At 51.1% G+C, this 12,258-nt stretch overlaps 1 protein-coding gene across 1 annotated transcript in view; it reads left to right on the top strand.

Annotated features, from left to right (window-relative positions):
• Positions 1-12,258, top strand: part of Shb (SH2 domain containing adaptor protein B) — a 113,277-nt gene that overhangs the window by 79,334 nt on the left and 21,685 nt on the right. The window contains exon 4 of the mRNA XM_005362128.2: positions 10,121-10,292. Coding sequence (XP_005362185.1) covers positions 10,121-10,292 — 172 coding nt within the window. The remainder of the gene's footprint in view (positions 1-10,120; positions 10,293-12,258) is intronic.

Raw genomic sequence — 12,258 nt, 5'->3', positions numbered from 1 at the left:
AGCCTCAGAGGCTGCTGTAGCAGCTGCAGTGAGAAAGGTGGGTGGCACAGACTCACTTTGCAGCAGGACTGTGGACAGTGGACAGTTCTGAGCCCATGCCTGTTACCCTGGAGCCCCCGCATGCCATGAGAGTAGGCAGGGAGACCACAGGTCTCAGTCTGTAGAGCAGGTGCTGTATAGCCTGCAGGATGCTGCCCTGCCCTGCCCTGAGCTGGTGACAAGAGGCCCTTTTCAGTCAAGATCTAGCATGCTCTGTGTGTGTGTGAGAGAGAGAGACAGAGACAGAGAGAAACAGACCCTCTTGTCCATGTCTCACTGGGACCTTAGTTCACAGGACGATTCTGTGGTCGCTCTACATCTGGGAGGAGGATATTGTAAGAAGATGAGGTAGTCCTAGCTCCCTGGAAAGACAGTCTTAACCTTTGCTCAGGACTCTGCAGCGCACATTTCGTTAAGGATAAGGACTTGGGGAGTTAGACAAGAAATCTCCCCAGTTCTTTAGCTTAACCCTTGGTACGCCCTTCTTTTTGAGCTTACTGAGGTAGTGAAGGTTGAGGTGAACAGGTTCTGTACAGAACTTGGCCTGTGACCAAAGACTGGGGACGTGGAAGCATCATGTTGGGTGGCAGGCATTTGCTACTGTCAGAGATCTGGAAGGATTTTACCTGTTCTCCCCAGAACTGCCTCACTGGCAATGGATCCCAGCAGCCCTGCTGAAGCCTCCCTTCTGGAAAGTGTGGGCTCACCACATGCCTTTCTTATGCTTGTCTCATTGTGTCCTTGTGGCTACCCTCTGCACGCTTAGTTTCCTTCTTTTTAGGTATGGGACAGATGGACTCCTGCCTGGGCAGTAGCAAAACCAAGTCTTAACTGCAGAGCCTATACCTGAGCCTCCCCCCTCTGTCACATTGTAGTAGGAGGAGCTTAACCCCCAAAATAACCACACCAAAATTGTATTAAGTTACTGCCTGATCCATTAGCTCTAGCCTCTTATTGGCTAACTCTCACATCTTGATTAACCCATTTTCATTAATGTGTATCACCACTTGACTGTGGCTTACCAGCATGAGTCCAACCAGCGTCCGGCTTGGGCAGGAGAATCAATGGTGTCTGCCACACTTCCCTTCTTCCCAGCATTCTGTTCTGTCTACTCTGCCCACTTAAGGCTTCCCTATCCAAAGGCCAAGGCAGTCTCTTTATTTAACCAATGAAAGCAACACTTAAACAGAAGAACCTCCTACACGATCACATAACTGATGTTTGGGACCTGCACCTGCTGCAGCTCCTGCCTCACATGCCAGCATGAGGTACTAAGACAGCTCCAAGCAAGAATTCCTCCTTCTAGCATAAGGAGGGCCCTGCATACTGTACAGTCTTGTCATGGAGAAACTGAGGCAGAGGGGAAGAGAACCACAAACCACCTTGTGCTGTAGTCAGTCAGGCCACCTGGGTGTGGGAGATGTGCCAGTTGGGTCTGAGATAATCAGCACTTGATGGTGTGCATTCCAGCAGAAGGACCAGGGGGGTTAAGCCTGAAAGGGAGCCAGTGGGCCTTGGAGAAACAGTTGCTTCTTCCGCCACTCACCATCTCAAGGTTGTCTCTCTTCAGTGTCCTGGGTTCTGCCAGAGGAAGAAATAGAAAACAGAACATGCTCAGATGGGCTTATCTCTCAGCCATTACTTGGGGCCCTTGTCTGCCCTATATCATCTCCTGGGCATGTTGATCTGCCTTTCAAAGTTGAGGACAGTGTGTCTCATCCATTAAGATCAGTGGGCAGGAGTCAGAGAGTCCCATGTTTGCTTGACAGCTCAGCCATTCATCAACTTAGCCCCAGGCAGGATGCTCATCTCCCTGACCCTCAGTTTTCTCATCTAAAGAGAGATGATGGTCACAGATCTTGTAACATGAGCTTCTAATGATCGAGGAAAATCTCTGGATAAAAAGACATGTGTCAGTCAGGTGGAGGTGGTGCACACCTTTAATCCCAGTACTAGGGAGGCAGAGGCAGGGAGATCTCTTAAGTTGAAGACCAGCCTGGTCTGCAGAGTGAGTTCCAGGGCAGAAGAACCCTGTCTCAAGGAGGAAAAAAGAAAAACAAAAAGAGGGCTGGAGAGATGACTCAGAAGCTAAGAGCATCGACTGCTTTTCCAGAGGACCTGAGTTCAGTTCCCAGCAACCACATGGTGACTCAGAATCATGTATATATAATAAAATCTGAAGCCTTCTTCTGGCATGCAGGCAAATGGTAGACAGACACTGTAAACATAATAAATAAATAATCTCTAAACAGAAAAAAAAAAAAGACTTTGTGAACACTAAAGGGTTGTGCCTTTGAGGTTTATTTCTGGAGTTCAGGAGGGGCTTGCTGAATTAAATAAAGCTTACTATAGGAACATTGCTGCATGAAGAGGCTCTTAGCAGCTGTGGCAGCCTCGTTTACAGCCTCATTCCTAGTTCTGCCTGGCAATGGGAAGAGGTCTGGGAGGCCTGGAAAGCAGTTCTTCAGTGGGGACCCTGGCCCTCCACTCCGTGTCAGCTGCCGCTACCCAGCCCTCACTTCTTGTTCATCCCGTTCTAGAAGTGATGTGCTTGCTCTTCCTAGATTAAGAACTTTGAACTTGAGTTGCAAGTAAGCCACTGTAGAAAGTGTCAGTGCACCCATGAGCCCTGACAAGTTCCCCTGGGGACCCCATGTGGAAACTTCCAGTTAACTGATTATACCCTGTGCTTAAAAGTGGGGCTGAGGAAGCCAGGGAGGGGCATCACAGCTCTTCTCAGGTTAACCGGTGGCAGCCCTTCCAGGAAGCCTCCCCTGACATGACAGTCCCATCTCGCCATCCCGGGTCGGGCTGGGCCTCCTGTCACATTCTGGAACAGCCAGGTACATACACCCTTAAACCCTGGTCCCATGGGTGCTCATGCTGTGCCAGCGCTCCACAGGTAGCCCTTCTCAACATGAGGAAGGGTGTCGGAAAGGACAGAGAATGGGAGAGTGACGTTTTAGGTATGTCTGTTTCCTACACAGTTCTGAGCCATCAGAGCCAGCTTAGTGGCTGCCTTAAAGCAACCCGGGTATGGTGAATGGCCAGGGAGGAGTGCATAGGAAGCCAGCTTTTATTGAGCAGCAATTACAAACCCGCTTTAGAGTAACCCTATAAAGCCCTGCCGGCTGGGCATTGTTTCCCTGTCTTAACATGAAGGGAGGGCGGCACTGGAGCTCAGAGGGAGGGAGCAGCTTAGCTGCAGTCACATGGCAGTGAGCTTGGGTCATCTGAAGGAACAGTGCTTACCCTCGCCACCGTCACATTGGCTTCCCCTGGAAAAGGTGTATGCGAACCTGGTATAGGGTAGCTTGGGCGGTTCCTGGGGTAGCTCCACTTGCTCTCTTGTCTTAGTGCTAGTCCCTGCCCCCAACGGTGCACATACTCTGAAGATGGTGCTCTGGGGCTGTGTGCTTTGTGCACGGCTCACACTTGCTGCTCCTTGTGTCTCCTTGAGGGCCCAGAGTCTGCAGGGTCTCCCACAGGGAGTCTCAGACCTGGTCACAGGCTGCCACACAACAGGCATCCCTCAGTCCCAGAAAGCCTCCATCTTCCTTCATGACCTCCCAGAATGCCCTGGGCCTGTGAGGAAATTAATAATTGTGTTTGTTTGGGGAACTTTTTGCTGTGTAATGAGTAACAGCCAAAATTAATGTTTAACATGCGCGTGAACGACAGGTCTACCGAGGGGTGGGGTTCAGTGAGAGCTGTGGGATCCCTCACTTGAAATGTTACTGAGGACAGGTTTCTCTGGTTGGGCTTTGTATCTGACGCATTAATGAGTTCATTCGGTAATATTTTTAAAAAGTGAAAACAAAGGCACCAGCATGTCATAGCTTTGAGTCCTCTATTAATTGTGCTGTTAGAAACGCTCCCACAAATGTCTTCTTTTCCGGTGTGGAGGCCCGTGAGGAGCCTTGTTCACCGCTGGGTCCCCACCCAACCCATGCCTGGTGCCCACTGAGTGCTGGGATGTTTTTTGTGACATTGCTGAGTCAGGCCTGGTCACTCAAGTCCAAGACGCTGTCCCAGGCTAGGCTCCGCTATTGGCTGTGTGCCTGCAGGTTCTTGGTGTTTTTGTCCCTCTTGGGTGCTGGACACCTGTGTCTTAGCCACATGAGGCCAGTCTTGAGTAGGAGGACACTTTTGTGTGGCTGCTGACCTGCCTGACCTCCTTCCTTCCTTCCTTCTATGACTGAATTCCCTCTGAGAAACTGAAAGTGTGCCCTTCCTGTCCAAGGAGGAAGCCACTGCCAGCAGCCTTGTGAGAGCTGGGACCACTGACTTATCTTCCCTCTCGCACCCTCATTGTCTGCAGTGGGCAGTGGCACAAACATAAACCTGGCTGAAGCTTGGGCTCGTGGACTGACTTCCTCAAGTGCTAGCCTGTGCTAGGCAGCTCTCCCTGGGCTTGCAGATGGAGGGATAATCACTTTCCCCAGGCTCCTGGAGTCTTGTGAGTGTCTGCAGATGAAAAGGTTACAAATCACAGGCCCTTAGCCTTGAGCAGTTCCCAGTAACAGGTGACAGACAGGTGAGCCCAGCCCTGAGCTCAGGAAGGAATCTGCATTTAAAGCTGCCATTTGCTATCAGTGACAAGTCTGTCTGTGTTTCCTCATCGGTAGAATGAGGGTGACATTAGGCACTAAGGTTGGGGCTTGGTAGGTAGTGGATGTTGTCATCCCTGTCATTACTACTGTGGACTCTTGAGACCTGTTGTACCCTAAGGAGATTGTGCTGAAGTTGCTAAGGCTAAGATGGAGGAGACCTTGCTTCAAGTCCACATTCAGGGCTGGTTAACTGGAGGAGTAGGTCCCATTTCTAGCCCCATGTTTCTTACCTGTGGAAAGAATTGTGATGGAGAAGATGGCTTCTCTCAGCGGAGGAGGCCTTGGTGCTTCCTTAGTCCTATCTAGGTCTTCCGCAGCCAGCACTCAGCTCTGGTGTCTGTGTTTTCTTTGGGGGGAACAATCACGAATCAGAGGACAGAGGTGAGCCCCTTTGGCTGTCCTGTGTCTACCTTCTCAGGCCAGGCACAGCTGTATGATGGCAGTGTTCTCTCAGAGTCACCAGCCCTGTCTCGCACATCCTATGAAGGTGACCGTAGTGCCCAGGGTCTGTGTGTGTCCTCAAGGTGAACTCAGAGACCTCTTCATGATCCTGGAGATGCAAACCTTTGTGAGGCCGCCCTCCGTATAGCCTTCCTAGAGGAGGGCCGAGGGGAGGGGTGAACAGACTCACCGGCACGGGAGGGTGGGGAGAGGGATCTCTGTCTCCTTATCTGTAAACTGGGGTCCTTGGGTATCTGCGTGTGTGTTGGTAGAGTCAGTGACATAATGTAGGATGCAGGTTTGGAACACTGGCCGCAGAGGCCTGCTAGTACAGAAGGAAGTTCAGCTGTTCATAAGTGTTGATTGGCTGCATTGTGCAGATGTTCATAGCCCCAGGGTAGGTAGCCCACTCCAGCTCCAAAACCAGTGTGCAGTCTCCCTCCTCACCATGTCGACATCCACCTGGCTCCCTGCATTCAGGGTTGGATTCAGAGCACTGCACGAAAGAGGCTTCTGGGCACCTTGTCTCTAGAGTAGCCGGGTGTCAGAGAACAAGTGCAGACTCAGAGCAGTGCCAGCCCCACCTGTGTATCCCAAAGGTTTACAGAGAGAGCTGTACCTCAATTCTGGTTTATCTGTGGAGAGGCTCGGGACCTGTGGCAGCCGGAGTCTCTGCACACTGTCTGCTTCCTCTTTGGCCTTGCTGTCTCTGCTGCAGGAGGCTCAGTCCTATGCTAGAAAATGGAGAGCCAGAGGCTGCAGGCTGACCAGCAGGGCAGTGCCAACCCCACAAGGGGTAACACTAGGTTGGAGGATGGCCCAGCCAGGAGCCTAGTATGGCAGCCTGCCTCGTTAGCTGGGCCAAGTTCTCTGGCTACACAGGCCTTGTTTATAACAAGGGCACAGTGGCACCAGTCTCAGATTGTCTGTGGTCATTAGAAGGAATGTGTTCTCAGATCTTCTGAAGTACTAAATACAAAATGAAATCATTTTCAAGAGGGTTCTAAAAGAACTTGGTTGAGACTGGCAAGGTGGTTTGGTGGTTAAGGGCATTGCCTCCAAGCCTGAAGATCTGACCTCAATGCCCAGAACCCGCTGGCACAGAGAGAGTGCGGCCTGCAGGGATGAATGGAGGCGGGATGGCCCTGCAGAGCTAGGCGGAGACTTCTCATTCAATAGGTATTGATTATCACCTGTATACCAGGTCCTGTTCTGGGCACTGGAGAGTTAGCGGTAAACAGTACAAAGACTCTGAAGAAGCCAGTTCTGATACAGGACACTGTCTTTGTAACTATATGAAAACACACATACACACCCACACACCCCTCGTGAGTGTGACTGTGGAGAGGTGTCAGCCACTGATAAAGGACCTGCCTGAACCATTTCCACAGCCTGCCCCTACTCACCACGTTGTTATCAGCCCTGGTTGGTAGATGTGGACGCTGAGCTTAGAGAAGTTTAGAAATACTCCTAGCATCACAGTACGGAATGGTGCCGGGGGATGAAAGCCAGGTGTCCCTGACTCTCAAGTTGGATGCAGAGCTGCTGCTCCTCCCTAGCCTTGCTTTAGTCTGTGGGCCATTCCCTGGAGCCAGCTGGGGGGCCTGGGGCAAAGCCACTGTAGGGGGTAAAAACCTTCAGGCTGTACTTAGTGGAATAGCTAGAATTTTTTGCAGCATAATAAAGAAAGGCGTTCTGAAGGCTAAGGCTAGACAGAGACAAAGCAGAAGCCAGAAGGCAGGTGGCAGGTGATGTTAGGGACCAGCCAGCTTAGACTAGAGCATCAGGTGAAGAAGGTCGGGCAGCCTCCAACTTCCTAAGGACTTTGAGCACTAAGTAGGGTGAGGAGGCCAGGCCACTGGGGAACCAGTAAAGGGCTGTGCTGTGGCGGCTGCCGTCTGCTCTGAACAGTGGACAGGAAGGAGACAACACTGAAGCAACAACACCCCCCCCCCCATCATTTTATTAGTGTTGGGGATGGAACCCATGACCTTGTGTGTGCTAGGCAAGAACTCTACCGCTAAACTGTAACAGCTCATGTTTTTTCTAAGATCCACTCCAGGCTGGGCTATAGAGTAAACTGAGCTGACAGGGGACTGGAGAGAGCTGAAGGGAAACCTTCCCAGGTGCTGGGCAGAGTGACTATATGTCCCTGGAGCAGCAGACACACTACCACAGGGAGAGGCTAGCCAGTCGTGGGAAGCCTCTATATGCCACTTAGATGGAGCAGCGACCGAGTGAGGGAAACCACAGCTTCCATCCACCTAGACCTTGGCTCTTCTCGTGAAGAAGGAAACACAGATTGGGGTAAGCCTGGCCCTGTGAACGCGGAGTCCTGGGCTCATCCTTGCTGTTCCGCACACATCCATGCTTGCCAGGAGCACACCGTAGCAGGAGCACTATGGAGGTTATTAGAGAGGGAGCACCAGCTTTGAGACTATCTAGAAAGCCCAGTAAAACAAATGGGAGCTCTTGAATAATGAGCCCTGTCCCCTAAACACAACTCTGGGGTAGACATCTAGGGCCAAGCGAAGGTGCTGACTTGCTGACCCTGAGGACACTGTCTGGGTCACCCTTCTCCCGCCACCAGGACTAGTCTGCAGCCTGGGGACTGAAGTCAGATGTTCAGCACCTCCTCGTTCTACACAACCCCGAGTGGCCCTCCCTCCTGCAGGATTCCAACTTGTTCTTTAATTGCCTATCGGTGGGACTCATTAAGTTCTATCATTTGAACAACTCGTGGGGGCAGCATGTTTTCCTCTAAATGCAGATATTCTGAGGAATTGCGTCTTTATCTCTCACATAAAACCACTAAATTAAAAGAATTGCCATTTAAAATTGCAGATTAAAGAGAAACTTAATTAGAAGGGATGGGAACGGTTGTATTTGGAGCTTTTGTTCAGGTCCCCCTCCCCCTTTGGCTGTCGAATCACTGCACTTGGAGTTTGTATATTTGTGTTTTAGGTGAAATGATTTGCCTAATTAAGCTTGTCATTCATCACCACCTGTTCTCAGGAAAATACATGGCTGCAGTATCAAGCATGCCAAAGGATGTATAAATTAATCCAGTGGGGAATTAGAGTGTCGACTAGAACATTCTTAGGTTTTATCCAATTAATCTGGTAGGAAAACCGATATTTTTTTCCAGTAAAGGAAAACATGAGCTCGTTAAGGTTTTTTCATTTTGTATTGAGCGCCTGTTACCTTGCAGGCACTGTGTGAGGTGGGACAATGATGCTACAGCCCATTCTCAGTGACTCTTGGGAGCCAGGCAAGGAGACTGGTGATTTAGATGCCATGGCCGAGGGAGTTCTGGAGTTTCCTGAGAGAAGTAGCTTCTGAAGGCGACAGAGTTGAGTGGGCCCTAAACCTGAGCAGGAGCTAGGTAGGTGTCAGAAGGCCTAGTCGCCTGTACCTAAGAGTGTGAGTTCAGGACTGGAGAGATGGCTCAGTGGTTAAGAACACTTGGCTGCTCTTCTAGAGGACTGGAGTTGAGTTCTAGCCTCCATAGTAGATGGCTCACAACTGCTAATAACTCCAGCTTACTCTTGTCTTCTGTAGGCACCTGCTCATGCACACACACACACACACACACACACACACACACACACACACACCTTTCCCCCTCTCTAAAGAGCTGAGGTCCTCTGTGGCCTTGGGATGTGGTCTACATGGTGGGGCCTCTGTTACCATGCAGCATTGTGCCTGCTGGGGGCTCTCTTGTTCCCTTGCGTCTGTCCATGCATACATAGTATCTAAATGAAGAGGAATAGGCTCAGGAAGCCATGCGACCCCATGGAGCTCAGTAGGGTTTTCCAGGAAGAAGAGGATGGAGAGGTTGAAGAAGACAAAGACCACCACTGTGGCTTTGGGTAGACAGGGAGGAGTCACCTGAGGGCAGAGTTTACACCCTAGTTGGAGCTCTCCCCACCCCTGCCCCAGCCTTTTAGGGAACAGAGGCCTTGTGGGAGAGCTGTGAGCCTTGCTAAAACATAGAGGGAGATTCTCCAGGGACTGTACTGGGCTCAGTAACCCAGATGCAGCCAGCCCGACTTTGGCAATTTCTCTATGTCCTGTCTTGGGATGCTGTCTTGCCCCATTTTATGTAATAACAATGTTTGAGTCTAGGTAATACACAAAGAAAAGCGGGCTGTTGGAGATTATGGTTCTGGATGCTGGCAGCTCCATGGCCTGATGCAGGAAGAGCAAGTGTGATCTGGTCTGTCAGCTGTGGGAGACAAAACCCGGGTGTTCTGGAATTGGGGCTTTCCTCTTGTTCACGGTGACTGATCCAGTTTAGGATCTCAGTGTTCATTCCCGAGGTGCTCACAGTTCAAGTGCTTCCTTTAAGGGCCTGCTATCCAACATTGACTCATTCAGCATAGGAACTTTTGGGGACACACTTAGGCTATAGCAAAACCCAGCATTTGGGGATCCTCTCTTACTCTTGCAGAGTGTCAAATGCAAAGCAGAATTGTAGCGCAATTTCCAATTGATCTTAATAATAAAAACCCGGAATCAGATGTTAGGGGGTGAAAGCTGAAAGATCAGAGAAGCAGAGCAGCCAGCCACTACTAGTTCTTACCTCTACAAAATCCTCAGACCGAATGGGGTGTCCTTTCTCTGTAAGTCCTCAGACTGAATACCCTGAGCTCCTGTCTCCTCTGTCTGCCCAGCCATATCAATCCTGACTCTACCTTCATAATGTTGGTATTAAAAGTGTGTGATTCCCAAATTCTGGGATCAAAGGTGTGAGCTCTGTTTCTCTTTTAGATTGATTCAATCTTGTGTAGTCCAGGGTGGCCCTGAACTATTCGTCGGCCTCTGTCTTCTGGGTACTGGCATGAAAGGTGTGTGCCACTATTGCCTGGCTTCTATGACTGACTAGCGTGGCTAGCTCCACACTCTGATCTTCAGGCAGGCTCTATTTCTTACAGTAAACAAACGCCACCATACAGAATACTGCCCACTGAGTGCTGCCTGGACCCCCGGTGATGGTCGCCCCTGTCTTCTCTCCATTCTCACAGCCCAGTTCAACGGCAGTGAGAAGCGGCAGTCTTCCCCATCACCTTCTCGGGACCGACGGCGCCAGCTCCGTGCTCCTGGAGGAGGCTTCAAGCCCATCAAACACGGGAGCCCTGAGTTCTGTGGGATTCTGGGAGAGAGAGTGGATCCCACCATTCCACTGGAGAAACAAATGTAAGTTCACTGATGCAGTGCCGGGGCCACCCCTGCTTCTTCTAGATGCTGTGCCCTCCTCCGCGTCTTTATTGTAAATACAGTTGATCACTGGCCCCTCATGACAGAGGCTCCTGGGAGGTCTAAGCTCCTGACCCCTGGCCAGGCCTGGTCTTATCACACCATGTTGCCACCTTCACCCTCAGTGACTGGCAGGAGGGATTGCGAAATCTTGAGCTGTCACTTTCCGTCATTTTTCATCCTAGCTGCTAAGTCTGAAGTAAACCTACCCCCGCCCCCCTCAGTGTAAATTAGGTTACTGCACAGCTTTTGTGCTGCATCTGTTTGCCCTTCATCAGCTCTCCAAGATCTCTCACCTGTCACGGTCTGAGGTCTACCCATGCTGCCTTGCCCCTCCTCCGAGCCCTGTGCCAGGAGTGGCCCTTTCACTGCCCGTGCTCTTGACCACAATGACACCTCTGCCCTGCTAGGTCCCTGTTGCTGCAACTCTCCCCTACTCCAGGATGACGCCCCAGCTTCAGTTTCTTACCACATCAGTACTTGGCTACAATGAGTTTCTCCAGGCTTAGCAAGTTTATGTGTAGTCAAGGGAAACTAAGGCCCAGCCTCATAACCTGAACCCCATTCTCTCTTTGCTGTTACCTCCGCCTGGACTTTGCTTGCCCCCAGCTTGATCATGTGCCTGGTGTAGAGTGAGAGATTATGCTGGGCGGTGGTGGCGGTGGTGGCAGCGGCGCACACCTTTAATCCCAGCACTCGGGAGGCAGAGGCAGAAGGAACTCTCTGAGTTTGAGGCCATCCTGCTCTAGAGTGAGTTCTAGAACAGCTAGAGAAAGAAACCCTATCTTAAATAAATAAAATAAAGTGAGAGGTTGGTGTTGCTGGCGCAGAGTAGGTCTGCATTGTAAAGTGAGTGGTAGCTATTGTAGGCATGGTTACAGCCACGGTCCTTCCGTATGCAGTGAGTTCTTACCAGTCTAGACCTGGGGGATACCAGTTCTCAGGCCGGGTGTCCTTCTCCAGGGCTTTCCTGACTGTTAGTGCTGAAGGGGGTACCTCCCACCACAGTAGTCCTGCCTCATCCCAGCTCCTGGTTCCTTTGGGACACCGGTGCTGTCCAGACTGGCTTCTTCTCCATGTCAGCCCCATGAGATCAAGGGTATAGTGAGTAGATACTGGAGAAACCAGTTGCTATTGGCTGGGTTGAATGACAGTGGTCGAGTCTCCCTGACCCCTTGAGTCTGACCTGGCTGACCATCTCCACAGGCTTCAGCATGTTTCCAGCTGGTCCCTTGCTCAGATCCAACACTACTAGGCCAAATGCCCAAGACAGCCTGTGATCTCCGGCCTCCTACCGACAGGCTGCCTGCTGATCTCCTGGCTCCTGATCCAGTGCCCTTTGCCCTCTTTTTGATCCTCTACTCCTGGCCCCTCCTTTCTTTGAACATAAAGCAGCCAGGACAGGACCTTACAGCTTACCTGTTTGCCACCAGGAACTACCCTTAACAAGGCCCCTGGGGCCCCTCTCTCTGTCTCTCTTCCAGTCCCTATGCTCAGGGAGGGCAGACAACGGGCAGCAATTACCTAGGGAACTTTTCCTGCCTTCCCTGAGGACAGCTCAGTTTCAGCTGGCTAGAAATGTGATCCTAATAAAATGCTTTTGTCAGCTTGCTGGGGGATGTCGCTCAGGCCGCCCTCCTGAGCCTGGACTCTCCACATCTGGGGCCGCTTGCTTGTGAAGCCAACTTTGTTTTTGTTTGGGTGTTTCTCCCCATGGCTGCCTTAGGGCCCAGAATCCGTTGAAATTTTCTGATTAGGGTAGCCTAAACATCCCCAACCTGTGTTCTGTTTCTGTGTAACCATAGAAAGACAGACAGATTGACAGTCTGTAGTGTGTATTCCCTCTCTCTCCCTCCCTCTCTCTCTCTCTCTCTCTCTCTCTCTCTCTCTCTCTCTCTCTCTCTCT

Source organism: Microtus ochrogaster, linkage group LG5 (genome assembly GCF_000317375.1).
Source record: "Microtus ochrogaster isolate Prairie Vole_2 linkage group LG5, MicOch1.0, whole genome shotgun sequence".
Classification (NCBI taxonomy): domain Eukaryota; kingdom Metazoa; phylum Chordata; class Mammalia; order Rodentia; family Cricetidae; genus Microtus; species Microtus ochrogaster.
This window is presented reverse-complemented; position numbering and strand designations above follow the sequence as displayed.